Source organism: Meles meles, chromosome 8, assembly GCF_922984935.1.
Source record: "Meles meles chromosome 8, mMelMel3.1 paternal haplotype, whole genome shotgun sequence".
Taxonomy (NCBI): Eukaryota; Metazoa; Chordata; class Mammalia; order Carnivora; family Mustelidae; genus Meles; species Meles meles.
Genome location: NC_060073.1, coordinates 56,659,044 through 56,672,295, shown reverse-complemented (window position 1 = coordinate 56,672,295; position 13,252 = coordinate 56,659,044). Strand labels below are relative to the sequence as shown.

General features: G+C 38.7%; 2 protein-coding genes across 2 annotated transcripts; both read left to right on the top strand.

Annotated features, from left to right (window-relative positions):
• The first annotated feature begins 280 nt into the window (after positions 1-280).
• Positions 281-1,231, top strand: LOC123950045 (olfactory receptor 52D1-like). The gene has a single exon (XM_046017899.1). It carries the CDS (start codon positions 281-283, stop codon positions 1,229-1,231), a length of 951 nt encoding a protein of 316 aa, XP_045873855.1.
• Positions 1,232-10,856: 9,625 nt separating this feature from the next.
• On the top strand, positions 10,857-11,984 carry LOC123948725 (putative olfactory receptor 52P1). Its single transcript, XM_046015888.1, has one exon. It carries the CDS (start codon positions 10,857-10,859, stop codon positions 11,982-11,984), a length of 1,128 nt encoding a protein of 375 aa, XP_045871844.1.
• Positions 11,985-13,252: the final 1,268 nt, after the last annotated feature.

Here is a 13,252-nt window from a genome sequence, read left to right as displayed (position 1 = left end):
TTGTGTTATTGTTGATGAATTTCACATGATAGAATATTTCCTAGCATTGTAGAGGCTTCACTGAAAGATGGAAAGCCTAGACATAGGCATATTATTTACAAAGCTATTTTAATACCCCAGGCAAGAAATGAGGAAGGCATGAATTGGAGTAGAACTGCAAGGAATGAAGAGAGGCAAGAAACTGAATGGTTATGTGGGAAGAATACGTGACGTCTAGGATGATCCATTTCATTTTCTAACCACTTTCAGGAAGACAAAGCCGTGTGTTCTCTTCATCATTATGCTTTCTGCATCGGTCACCAATGACACTGCCTTCCATCCTTCCACATTTATTCTACTTGGAATCCCTGGGATGCAAGACCAGCACATGTGGGCTGCCATCCCCTTCTGCTCCATGTATATCCTTGCTCTCATTGGCAATGGCACCATCATCTACATCATCATGACAGATAGAACTCTGCATGAGCCAATGTACCTCTTCCTGTGCCTGCTTTCTATCACTGACCTGATTCTCTGTTCCACCACATTGCCCAAAATGCTAACAATCTTCTGGCTTAGGTCCCACATAATTTCCTACCATGGCTGTCTCACACAGATGTTTTTTGTTCACACTGTCTTTGTCACAGAGTCGGCTGTTCTACTGGCCATGGCTTTTGACCGCTATGTGGCTATCTGCCGACCGCTTCATTACACATCCATCCTCAATGCCACAGCTATTGGGAAGATGGGTCTGGCATGTGTGGTCCGTGCCCTCCTCTTTGTTTTTCCATTTGTCATCCTCATCGAATGCTTGCCCTTCTGTGGACACCACATCATCCCCCACACCTATTGTGAGCACATGGGCATCGCCAAGCTGGCTTGTGCCAGCATCAAGCCCAACACCATTTATGGTCTCACTGTGGCACTTTCAGTCACTGGCATGGATGTGGTCCTCATTGCTACTTCCTATGGCCTGATCCTGCGGGCTGTGCTGCGCCTGCCCGCCAAGGATGCTCAATCCCGAGCATTTAGCACTTGTGGGGCCCACATCTGTGTGATTCTTCTTTTCTATGTACCTGCCTTTTTTTCCTTTTTCACCCACCGCTTTGGCCACCAAGTACCTCCTCATGTCCACATTGTACTTGCAAATCTCTATCTCCTTGTGCCCCCTGTTCTCAACCCCCTGGTCTATGGCATTAATACCAAGCAGATCCGCCTGAGAATATTTGGCTTTTTTATGGGAAGGAGGTAGCTAGACTCTCTGTGTACCCCAAGGATCAATGGGAAAAGTTACAATTAATCTGTCACCTTCCTTGAGCTGGAGATTTCTGTTTCTGGTAATTCTAGCAAGCCAGCATCATGTATTATCTGAAAGAGTTTGAAGTGTTTAGAACAACACATTTATACTTGCTGAATCTACAGAATACTATTTTCCTGTTAGGTTATTATGTGGCTCGTCATGTGGCTGTAGGCTTTGAATCTTTGTAGGAAAACATCAGGAGGCATGGTAGTAGTACTTTTGACAGTAAGAGCCAGTAAGTTACTCTATTTTCAGAAAACTCAGCACTGGAAAGAGGAAAAGGGATCAGAAAAGATTTACTCACATATAGCTTCAAGAAATTGAGAAGGACACACACATCCACGTTGACTGATTGATTGCCAGCACTTTCGTAGACCAAGAACGATTGCAGTAACAGTGTCAACCGTAGACAAAAGATGGGCTGAGGCATCCCAGGATCTTCTGGATCTGGCATTAGATTTAAACAGATGGAGACAGATGACTGTTATTCAACTCTTTGTAAGAAGTTTGGTAACACATGTATCAATGGGAAAGCCATAACTCATTTTTCTCAAAGAATTGTTCCAAAAAATGACACTTTGGAGCAAATATAGTCACTTCATTTCTGACGATCTTTGTATTTTTGCCCGATATTTTCTCCGCGATGAACTTTACATGTAAATGATTTTGTGGGCAACTATGGAGGTAGTGTGACCTTTTGTTTGCCTCATTTAGTCAACCCTTTGGGTATATACAAAATCACAAGACGTAGAGTTTCCTGCTAGTGCTAGCCAGGATAACCCAGGTTAGTCAGAGTTAACAAGTAGCTTTTTCCAAAGAGCTGGCCTTTGATGATGGCCTTCCATAGGAGCTGGGGTGTTTGTCTTTGGATACCTTGAAAGAGATGAAAGCAGAGAACCAGTTTATCGTCATACACGATACATCAGTCTTCTCCTGAGCCAGGTTTTCACTGTATATTGTCTTTGATCAGAACCTCTCCATCTTCTAAGGCATTTGTACCACTTTTCAACTTCAGTATCCATATCTTTCTTTTTCTAAGATCTGAGATTCAACTTATAAAGACTTGATTTAATTTGTAATGTGATGTTTGAAGCATAAGTCATATGAGCAGACATCAACAAGATTTTTTTGTGCTATTATAAAACATATCACATAAAACCTGCCTTTCAAACCAGTATGTTATATAGCCATCAGCATCATGTATTTCCAAACATTTTGTCACCATAAATAGAAACTTTATAGCCATTATGCATAACTCCCCATTCCCACATCTGCTCGGTCTTTGGACATCTCTAATTTACTAACAACAACAGCAACAACAAGCCCTTTGCAAGTACTTTAGAAAGACTACTTATTTATTGACCCTTTTAGTTGAACATTCATTCAAAAGTGTATATTGAAGATCAACCATGTAATAGGTACAGTAGGCACTGAATTTCACAGGTGAATAAGACATAGTGTGTGACTTCAGGAAATTCACACTCTAAGGAGAGAGGAAGTAAAGTAATACAACAGAATATGGCATTTGCAGTGACAAGTTATAAACAGATCCTATTAAAGAGGAAAGTATGTGCATGTTAAGATAATTCTATTTTTTTCTTACAATGAAATAATTATTAATTTATGATCCATCCTAAAACTAGGTTCTCTTGCCATTGGGCTGAGGCCAGGGTCTGATCTGTATCTTGGTTTTAATCTTCTCATGGTTCCCATGCCAAATAACTAAGCCATCTCTATAAAAATTATATTAAAAGGTAATTGTAATAATGTGCTCCCTATATTTTGGGGGAAAGGACAATTAAGTAACTATAATAACTATCTCCCTGTTAAAAATTACTAAAACAAATTCAAGACTGGGTAAAATACACAAAATTATGAGAATATGGAAGATGAATAGTAAAGCAAATTAATAAAAGAGAACAGAGATCTCAAAAATTAACTTGGTTTGTTTTCTTGCCTAGAGGCTGGACATAGTGTCATCATCTGATAATCAGAAAATTTGGGGTGAGCTCTTGCCCTCAAAGGATTATCTGCCTCTGGAGGATTTTTAAGGTTCCAATATGTGAATGCCTTAATAATTTTCCTTAGAAAAGAGATATTATTAGCTGGAAACATGTATTCAAGGATCAATTCCTCGGAGTCTTACTGCTGTGCTGTGAGGTACTTACAGTACCTGAGAAGTCTTCTCTAGTGAGGATCAGGGCCATCTTTTTTGATGATGTTTCCAAAGTATCCCATCTCTTCTTTTAAGATTGTACAGTAGAGGGTAAATAGGTGGCTGGTGTGGGAAGGCAGTCCTTATTTGTAAACTTAGTTTTTGAAGTTTATCATCTTAACTAACATTATCAAAATGGAAGAGAATGGAATTCCCAACTGATACAAAGCACACGATTAATTTTTAAGGATTTTTAATCTGTGATTACCCTTTTAGCAGCACATAAGTATCCTATTAGTAAGAATGAATTACTGACTATAAAGACATTACCAAATCTTCAAGGTTCTTGTTTATTCCATGATGTATGTTACTAATACATTTTTAATATCTTTAAATATAAAAATGAATATGTTTTATCCAATCTAAAAAGTGAACACTCATCATAAAGTTTATCTTACATGGATAATGAGAGACCTCTCACAACAGAATTAAAATTTGTAGAACAAAAAACTGTAAGAGACTCTTAACTATAGGGAACAAACTGGGGGTTGCTGGAGGGGGAGTAGGGGGGACATGGGGTAACTGAGTGATGGGCATCATGGAGGGCACTTGTTATAATGAGTACTGGCTGTTACATGCAACCGATGAATCGCTAACTTCTTCTCCTGAAACATAGAATACACTATATGTAAACTAAACTGAATATAAAGTTTAAATAATTTACGAAGAGAAAGCAAAACAAACCTAATTATTTCTATTATGCTTTTTTTTTAGAAAAGTATGCAAGCTAATCTTTATGATAAGTAATGGTCATTTAGACAACTCAAAGATAGGTTAAGTATCAAGACATCTTATCATTTTTCTTATTTTGAAATCAGGGCCTTCCTTTGGGCAATATAAAGTCAAGGAAAATGATCAGAGAAGACAAGATATGAATATAAGATATAAATGACACAAGATAATAAATAAAGGTAATATACTGGAACACAAATCCATAAGAAACTTGCTTATTAAAACCTTTACTATATTTTTAAAAAATGAACTTTTGATGAAGCAATTTACAGCCAAAAGAGAAAATGTTTAAAGATCTATATTTTTTAACAATTGTCTGCTTTTCTTCATTATTTGTGGATTTAAAAATTATTTTTAACATATATTTGTATCAATATACTTAGAATTACAGAAATATATATTTGTAAATACACAAATATGATAAAATCACAAGTTTAAAACTATGAAACTAAGTTTAAAGACATAACCAATGATATCAAGGTAATAAATGTATACATCATATAGAATTTATAATCTTAATACATTATAGCCATTTTCTAAATAGAAAATATAGGTTAATTATATATTATATAAATTAGATTTCTCTGGAATAGATAATCTTACAGTGGGCACAAACCAAAAGAACAATTTTGGGAATCAATTAATCCTCAAACTTTTTTAAAAGAGAGGAAGAAACAGAAGGAATAAAAAGGGAAAGAGAAAGAGAAAGAGAGAATGAGAAAATGTAGGAAGGAAGGGTGGGGGAAGAGAGGAGGAAAGAGGGTATCAACCACAGATTAACAATGGAAAAATGTTACACTTACATGTTGGAGCAGACAGAGAATAAGAGACATGTTAGAAATCCCACCACTTTAAATTATTTTCATGACCATGTCAGTTAGTCTTCTCCAGTCACAGTTTTGCATCTTCTGACTCTGACCCAGAGTGCAGGAGCTTAACAGGTAGAACCTCTTCAATAGGCTTTTTCCTTTTTGGTGTGACTCAGGAAGATAACAGGAAGGAGACTTCTGAATGTATTATATGATTACAACTCTACTCATTCCAGTTAAGGAAAGCAGATCATTGGCTACATTATTTACTTTTTGTTTTAGGTGTCTCAAAAATGAAAAATCTTGTGCACGTCAAAATTTCTTCCAAAAACTGGGGCGCCTGGGTGGCTCAGTGGGTTAAAGCCTCTGCCTTCAGCTCAGGTCGTTATCCCAGGGTCCTGGGATTGAGCCCCGCATCGGGCTCTCTGCTCCGTGGAGAGCCTGCTTCCTCCTCTCTCTCTGCCTACCTCTCTGCCTACTTGTGATCTCTGTCTGTCAAATAAATGAAATCTTCAAAAAAAAAAAATTTCTTCCAAAAACTAACCTTTGGACAACTTATATAGAGCACAAAATTTTTTATTAGTCAGGTTTTCCAGGGAAACCAGACCAATAGGAGATAGATAGATGATAGGTGATTACAGAAATAGATAGAGACATAGATAAGTGAGTAGATGGATGGGAAGATGATAGATAAACAGACAGAAGAGGAGATTTCTATGTGGGATCAGTTACGTACTAGGTAAAATGGACATTGAAATTCACAGGTGAATAAGGCACAGTATGTGACTTCAGGAAACTCATGCAGTAAGGAAAGAAGTTAAAAAAAATGGCTAGTACAATTTTAGAGTCTGTGAAGTCCCACAATCTACTGTCTGTAAAGTGGAGTCCTGGAAAAGCCAGTGTAGTATAATTCAGTCTGAGACTAAAGGCTTGAAAACCAAGGAGGTGATAGTGTGAGGCTCAGTAGGAGACCTGAGGCCTAAGAAGCAAGAATGCTGATGTTCAAGGGAAAAGATGGATGTTCCAGTTCAAAGAAAGAAAGCAAATTCACCTTTTCTCTCCCTTTTAGTTCTGTTTAGGCCCTCAGTGGATTGGACGGTGCCTGGCCACATTAGTGACTATTATCATTACTTGGTCCACTGGTTCAAATGCTAATCTCACCCCACCTCCAGAATACTCCCAGAGACACACCCACAAACAATGTTATATTAACACTTTAGGCCAGTTAAGTTGACACATAGAATTAACCATCACACATCTCTTAGCCCAGTTAAGTTGACACATAGAATTAACCATCAGAAATTCTTATTGGGTTTGCAATTGTGCTTGTGCTACATTATTTTTAAAAGAATCAGGAATATGAACCCCTTATTGGATATACCATTTGCAAATATCTTCTCCTACCCAGTAGGCTGTCTTTTCATTTTGTTGATGGTTTCCTTTGCGGTGCAAAATATTTTGGATGGATATAGTCCCACTTGTTTATTTTTGCATTTGTTTCCCTTGCCTGGGGGACATATCCAGAAACATGTTTCTACTGCTCTTGTCAGAAAAATTACTGCCTATGTTTTCTTCTAGTAGTTTTATGGTTTCAGGTCTCACATTTAGGTCTTTAATCCATCTTAAGTTTATTTCGTGTAGAGTGGAAGAGGATGGTCCAGCTTCTGTTTTTGTTTTGTTTTGTTTGTTTGTTTTTTGCATGCAGCACCATTTGTTGAAGAGTCTGTATTTACCTCATTACAAATTCTTTCTTTTTTCCTTTTTCTTTTTTTTTCCTCATTGCAAATTCTTGTCTCCATTGTTATAGATTAGTTGACCAAATAAGCATGGGTTTATTTCTGGACTCTGCCTTATGTTCTACTGATCTGTATGTCTATTTTTTTTCTTTTCTTTTTCTTTTTTCTTTCTTTTTTTTTTTTTTGTCAATACCATAGTGTTTTGATTACTATAGCTTTGTAACATACCTTGAAATCTGGGATTGTGATTCCTTTAGTTTTGTTCCTTTTCAAGATTGCTTTGGCTATGAGGGGTCTTTTGTGGTTCCATAAACATTTTAGGATTATTTATTCTAATTTTGTGAAAAATGGTGTTGGTATTTTGACAGAGATTACATTAAATCTGTAGATTGTTTTGGGCAGTATGGGCATTTTAACAATATGAATTCTTCTAATCCATGAGCATGGAATATTTTTCCATTTGTTTGTGTCATCTTTAATTTCTTTCATCAATTTTTTTATAGTTTTCAGAATCTAGATCTTTCATGTCTTTGGTTATGTAAAGAACTTATACAGCTCAACACCAAAAACCAACTCATTCAATTAAAATAAACAAAGCCCCTCGAGTAGACATTTTACTAAAAAAGACATACAGATAGCCAGCAGATCCACAAAAAAATGTTCACTATAACTCATCATTGGGGAAATGGAAATCAAAACTACAATGAAATATTGCCTCACACTAGTCAGAATGGCTAAAATGAACACTAAGCAAACAAACAAAAAACAAAACCACAAGAAATATCAAGCACTGGTCAGGATGTGGACGAAAAGGAAACCTCTTGCCTTATTGGTGAGAATGCAAATTGGTACAGCAATGTGGAAAAGAGGATGGATGTTCCTCAAAAAACTAAAAATAGAAGTACAATACAGTCCAGTAATTCCACTACTGGGTAGCTACCCTCTCCCCCACTTAAAAAAAAAAAATCCCCACACTAATTCAGAAAAAGAAAGATAGTAATTCCACAACTGGATATTTATCCCCCAAGAAACAAAAACCCTAATTTGAAAATGTTCATTGCAACATTATTTGTCATTGGGAGAAGCATTATTTATCTTAGTCAAAATATGGAAACAACCCAAGTATCCCTGCATAGTGTATATTCTTTGCATATATATGTACATGTAATGAAATATTACTCAGCCATAAAAAAGAATGAAAGCCTGCCACTTCTAACAACATGGGTGGACCTAGAAGATATTATGCTAAGTGAAATAAGGCAATCAGAAAAAGACAAATACCATATGATATTACTCATATGTGGAATTTAAGAAACAAAACAATAGAGAGGCAAATGAAAGAACAGTCTCTTAAATACAGAGAACCAACTGGTGGTTACCAGAGGGGAGGTCCATGGGGGGATGGGTGAAATAAAAAGAATAAGTCATTGAAATTTGGATTGGCCCTGATTTATGAATTCATTGAAGAAGAAGGCATAACCTTCTGGTAGCTGTGTTTTTGTTCTTCATGAACACACGAAAACAAACCATGTAGGATCTCATAAACCAGGATACATAATGAGTTCATGTTTAAAGAATTTATTTATGGGCTGTTCATTCCCTAATTCCTTTATTTGGCTCTTATTATCTACCTGCTATGTGATAAAATTGATGCTAGTGATCAGGATACAGTACCCGGTAAAAAATCGGGCCAGGGCTACTCTCCCTGAGTATTGGGATTATCCAAAGAGCAAGCTTAAAACTTGGACTGAGAGGTCACAGATTCTGGGCAATACTACCACATTTGAGAGAACTTGGGGAAAGAAGCTAAAAGATAAGCTCCTTTAGAAGTTGTAGACAAGGAGTGTTCAGGATCATAAAGGTAAAACTAAGACAATAGGTAGGGCTAGGAAAAAAGGAGTCTCTCTGATTACTACCTGTTATGATGATCCTTCAGCATCTCCCTGGGGCATAGAGGATTGAAGGACAGAGCCCAGGATTTTGGGATGGTATGAGAACCAGCTTTCTGCAGGGAAGCTGTGCAGATGTGTTTATGAGCAGATGTGTCACTGCTAGTCTATTTTTGTTCGTGATTCTTTCTGTTGATTGATAGATTGTGTCAGGCCTTTCATTCTGCTTCTTCTTCCCTCAGCCACTGCTTCCCTCCTGCTGACACCTGCCTCAGAACAAAGACTCCCTACAGGGAGGTAAACAGAACTTGCACTATATCATTATTTAGAATCTGACCCTCTGAGTCCCACTCCTGAAATGACTTTGCATGATTTTGACAATGTTTGGTGTTGGTTTGTGCATTCTGCAATGGACATGACAGAATTTTTTTAAAACTTTCTTCCTTTGAACTAATAATAAAGAAATATGGCCTCATCTGGACTCAAAAGTTGATGTGATGTTGGGACGTGAGAGGTGGGATTGCAGAAAACACCATGGGGGAGGGGGAGAGGAAATATCCAGGGTAAAGCCATTGGCCAGGGAAATAAGATAGAGTAAAAGATCTGGAGGATGCTAAGGGTAGATAGAACTAGAGCTACTAATAGCGTTTTATCAGGTGTCCAACAATAGGGGCTGTACCTCTGATACCTTCAGGAGCATGACTACTCCAGCCAAGGAGTAAGAAGGGAATGGGCTCCCACACCTACACAATTTGGGAAAGAGGGCTGTGGGGATACAACCTCCCAGGCCCTAATCTAGTTTCAGATTCAGCTTTAACTTCACCCTCTCTCTAGAGGCTCATCCATGACTGCCAAAGACTGCAACATACCCAGAAACCTAGGGTCAACTAGCCCCATCTCCTTGGGAGCTCAGGGAAAACTCCAGGGTCAAGTTTGCACATAATAGCTGTGGTGTCTGGTTTGTGTGTGTTTGGGGAACGTGGGAGTGGCCGAGAGCTAATTCTGGACACCCAGGGGATCTTCCCTTAGGTGACTTAAAGAACCACACCAGGGTTTCTGGGTGCCCAAGAGTTAGGAGTGGGGATATGCAGGGCCCTGAGTGTACTATCCAGGAGCCATATGGTTGTGCATGTGTGTATTGCTACAGACAGCTCTCCACACTCAGACACACACATTTGAAGAAGTTGTCTGGGCCCGGCTTACCATACTCTGCCTCACACTCAGGTGAGTGTTTTCCTCATGAGGTGGGCTTCACAGTCCCATTTGAGCAGCCTAGTCTCAGGGCCCCAGAAGCTGCCACCTGCTCCCTTTGGTCCTCATTGAACAGTTGTCATGAGAGTCCCTGCAAGTACCTTATGTGCTGCAAATGTAGATCCTTCACATTTTAGTGAGAAATTCTGTTCTAAGCACTTAAGCTATCCTATTTCTGAAAAACTGTTTTATTGACCTATTTCATCTTATGTTTACTGAGCATGGTAATAAATATTTGGTCATTTTGTAAGGTATGTCTATCCATTTTTTTTCTTGTATTCTTCAAGTTCCCTTCTTCAAGTGGAGTCACATTCAAAAATTCACAAAATATATTTTCATGTACTTAATGACATGCTTTAATGGGAATAATGATTAATAAAAATAATTAATAAAAATATTCCAAATGGAATCAATTCTCTAATTTCCCTTTCTGTATTTTCATTGTTAGTGTATAAGAAAGCAACTGATTTCTATACATTGACTTTGTATCCTGCCATCTTACTGAATTGCTGTATGAGTTCTAGTAGTTTGGGGGTGGAGTCTTTTGGGTTTTCCATAAAAAGTATCATGTCATCTGCAAAGAGAGTTTGACTTCTTCATTGACAATTTGGATACCTTTTATTTCTCTTTGTTGTCTGATTGCTGTTGTGAGGACTTCTAATACTATGTTGAACAAGAGTGGTGAGAGTGGGCATCCTTGTCGTGTTCCTGATCTCAACGGGAAATCTATGAGCTTTATTGCATTGAGGATGATATTTGCTGTGGGTTTTTGATAGATAGATTTTTTGAAGTTCAGAATGTTCCCTCTACCCCTATACTTTGAAGCGTTTTAATCAGAAACAGATGCTGGATTTAGTCTGTGAGATATTAATGTTGGAAGACCACATTATTATTAATGGAATACTATAGTATGGTATATAATAAGTAATACAATATTTGACTATGATGTGTAATATATATCACCTTGATTTCAGAACAGTTTTTGTGTATCTTGAAAGTCCTTTTGCTTTCCACTTTGAAATCCTTGATTCTTTTAAGTTTGAGGCTCATGAAGGTTTTTATTGTTCTTCTCAGGAACTGCACCTGGGTGCCACCATGACAATTTGCAATGCCTCCCTGGGTCATCCTCCTTTCCTCATTCTCCAAGGCATCCCTGGGATGGAGGACAAACACAGATGGATCTCTATCCCCTTCTCTTCCATGTACTTTGTCACCATCCTTGGGAACTGCACCATCGTCTTCATTATCTTCACAGAGCGCTCCCTGCACAAGCCCATGTTCCTGCTTCTCTGCATGTTGGCGCTTACAGACCTGGGCATGTCCACCACGACCATTCCCAAGGTGCTGTGCATCTTCTGGTTTGGCCAGAGTGAGATCAGCTATATGGGCTGCCTGGTCCAAATGTTCTTCATCCACTCTATATCTGCCTTGCAGTCTGCTATCTTAACGACCATGGCCTTTGACCGCTATGTGGCCATCTGTGAGCCCCTGCGCTATGCCACCATCCTTTCCAATAGTCGCATTGGGCTCATTGGCCTAGTGAGTTTAATGAGAGCCATCCTTTTCATTCTTCCCATGCCTGTCCTCCTCCAGAAGATGCCTTTTCATGCAAATCATGTCATCCCAACCACCTATTGTGAGCACATGGCTGTGGTGAAGATGGTGTGTGTGGACACCACAGTCAACCGGATATATGGTCTGGTGGTGGCCTTGGTGGTTGTGGTGCTAGACATTTCAGCTATTGGCTCGTCTTATGTGCTTATCATCCAGGCTGTCCTGCGACTGTCTTCTAAAGAAGCCCACCACAAAGCAGTCAACACCTGCACCACACACATCTGTGTCATGCTGATCTCTTATACACCCTCACTCTTCTCTTTTCTCACTCACCGCTTTGGCAGGGGAATTCCACCCCATGTACACACCATTCTTGGAAACCTCTACTTCCTTGTACCTCCAATGCTCAATCCTATTATTTATTCAGTGAAAACCAAAGAGTTTCGTGACAAACTGACCAAATATGGCTGCTGGAAGAAGGAATCCATAGGCATTACCCATACTCAGAAGCCTGTTTGATCATCCAGCATTAGGGACTATGAGGAAAAAAATGTTTCAGAGCAAACTGGCAACTGGCAGAAATGTGTCATAATGTCTGATTAACTGCCAAAATCTTGAACAGAGAGGCTAAGTCACAGGAGACCTTCATACTCTCAGTAACTGCAAAGTAAGAATATCATCCCTTTTATATGAAAGTAATGATGTAGTTTCTCCACGATGGAATGATTATTTGGCAAATTATTTGTTTACAAAGCACTTTGAACAAAAACACACATTGAGTGCATGTAAAGTAAGGTGGAGTGTTTCCTGTGCAGGTAACATAAACCAAACAATGACTTGCCTACCAACATGCCATACAAAGCCAAGGTCTGTTTGGTGTGAGTGTGCATTTGTATTTGAGTGGTTAGGGGAAAGTAAGGTGTATGGACTGGGGACAGTGAGAAGGGACAAGGAAAGTACAAGATAGTATTTATAGTCATTATGATATTTTCTCTGCTGGCTGGCCTCAGCTGTGGGTAGACTGAGTCTTATTGTTTCCAAGAAGAACCAAAAAATATGCACAGGAGACATAATTTGTAAACTCAGACATTTCAGATGAAAGGAAATGAAAAGGGGAAGTTCCTGAACTTAAAGGTTTAAAAGCATTTGACATAATTTTGTACTTGTAAAAACTCCCGGAGTCATCTCTCCCACTCTTCTCAACTAATTCACTGTTTGGCAAGATTCTCTTACAAAGGGAACTTTTGAAAATGTCCTGTTACTAGTATTAGTTGTAAAAGTCTTTTTTGTACGGAACCCTTTGATTGCAGACCTCTGCAAGGCAATTTCCACGGGCGTCTGGAAAGAAGGTCTGAACAAGTACTCATGGCAGCTGTAGAGCTCAGATCCTGGGCCCTGATGAGGGAATTCGTTCCATACAGAGCATATTCTTTCTCACTCTAGAGAATTAATGTGGTTGTAATGGCAAGTATTAGAAGTTGCATGGAGCTGGAAAGCAGAACGCTTCTAGTGTGTCTATCATATCGTAGAACTCATATATGAGGCAAAATTCAATGAATAGGATGCCTACCCTTCATGCCATGTGGCCACTATTTGGATGAAACTCTTACAATACTTCAACTGCAGGGCAATGGATGAAACTTCTTCAGAGAGTTGTGCTTGCTATAAGAAATAATAAACGATCCCAGTAGCCTGCACAGCTCAACAACAAGGACTGAGAAAGGTAGGCTATTTCAGAACTTGAAATAAGAGGCACAAAGTTCAGGAGAGAAAAATGAGGATTGTGT

Coding starts and splice junctions, on each gene's coding strand:
- LOC123950045 (XM_046017899.1), top strand. CDS start 281: ATGCTTTCTGCATCGGTCACCAATGACACTGCCTTCCATCCTTCCACA.
- LOC123948725 (XM_046015888.1), top strand. CDS start 10,857: ATGTGTAATATATATCACCTTGATTTCAGAACAGTTTTTGTGTATCTT.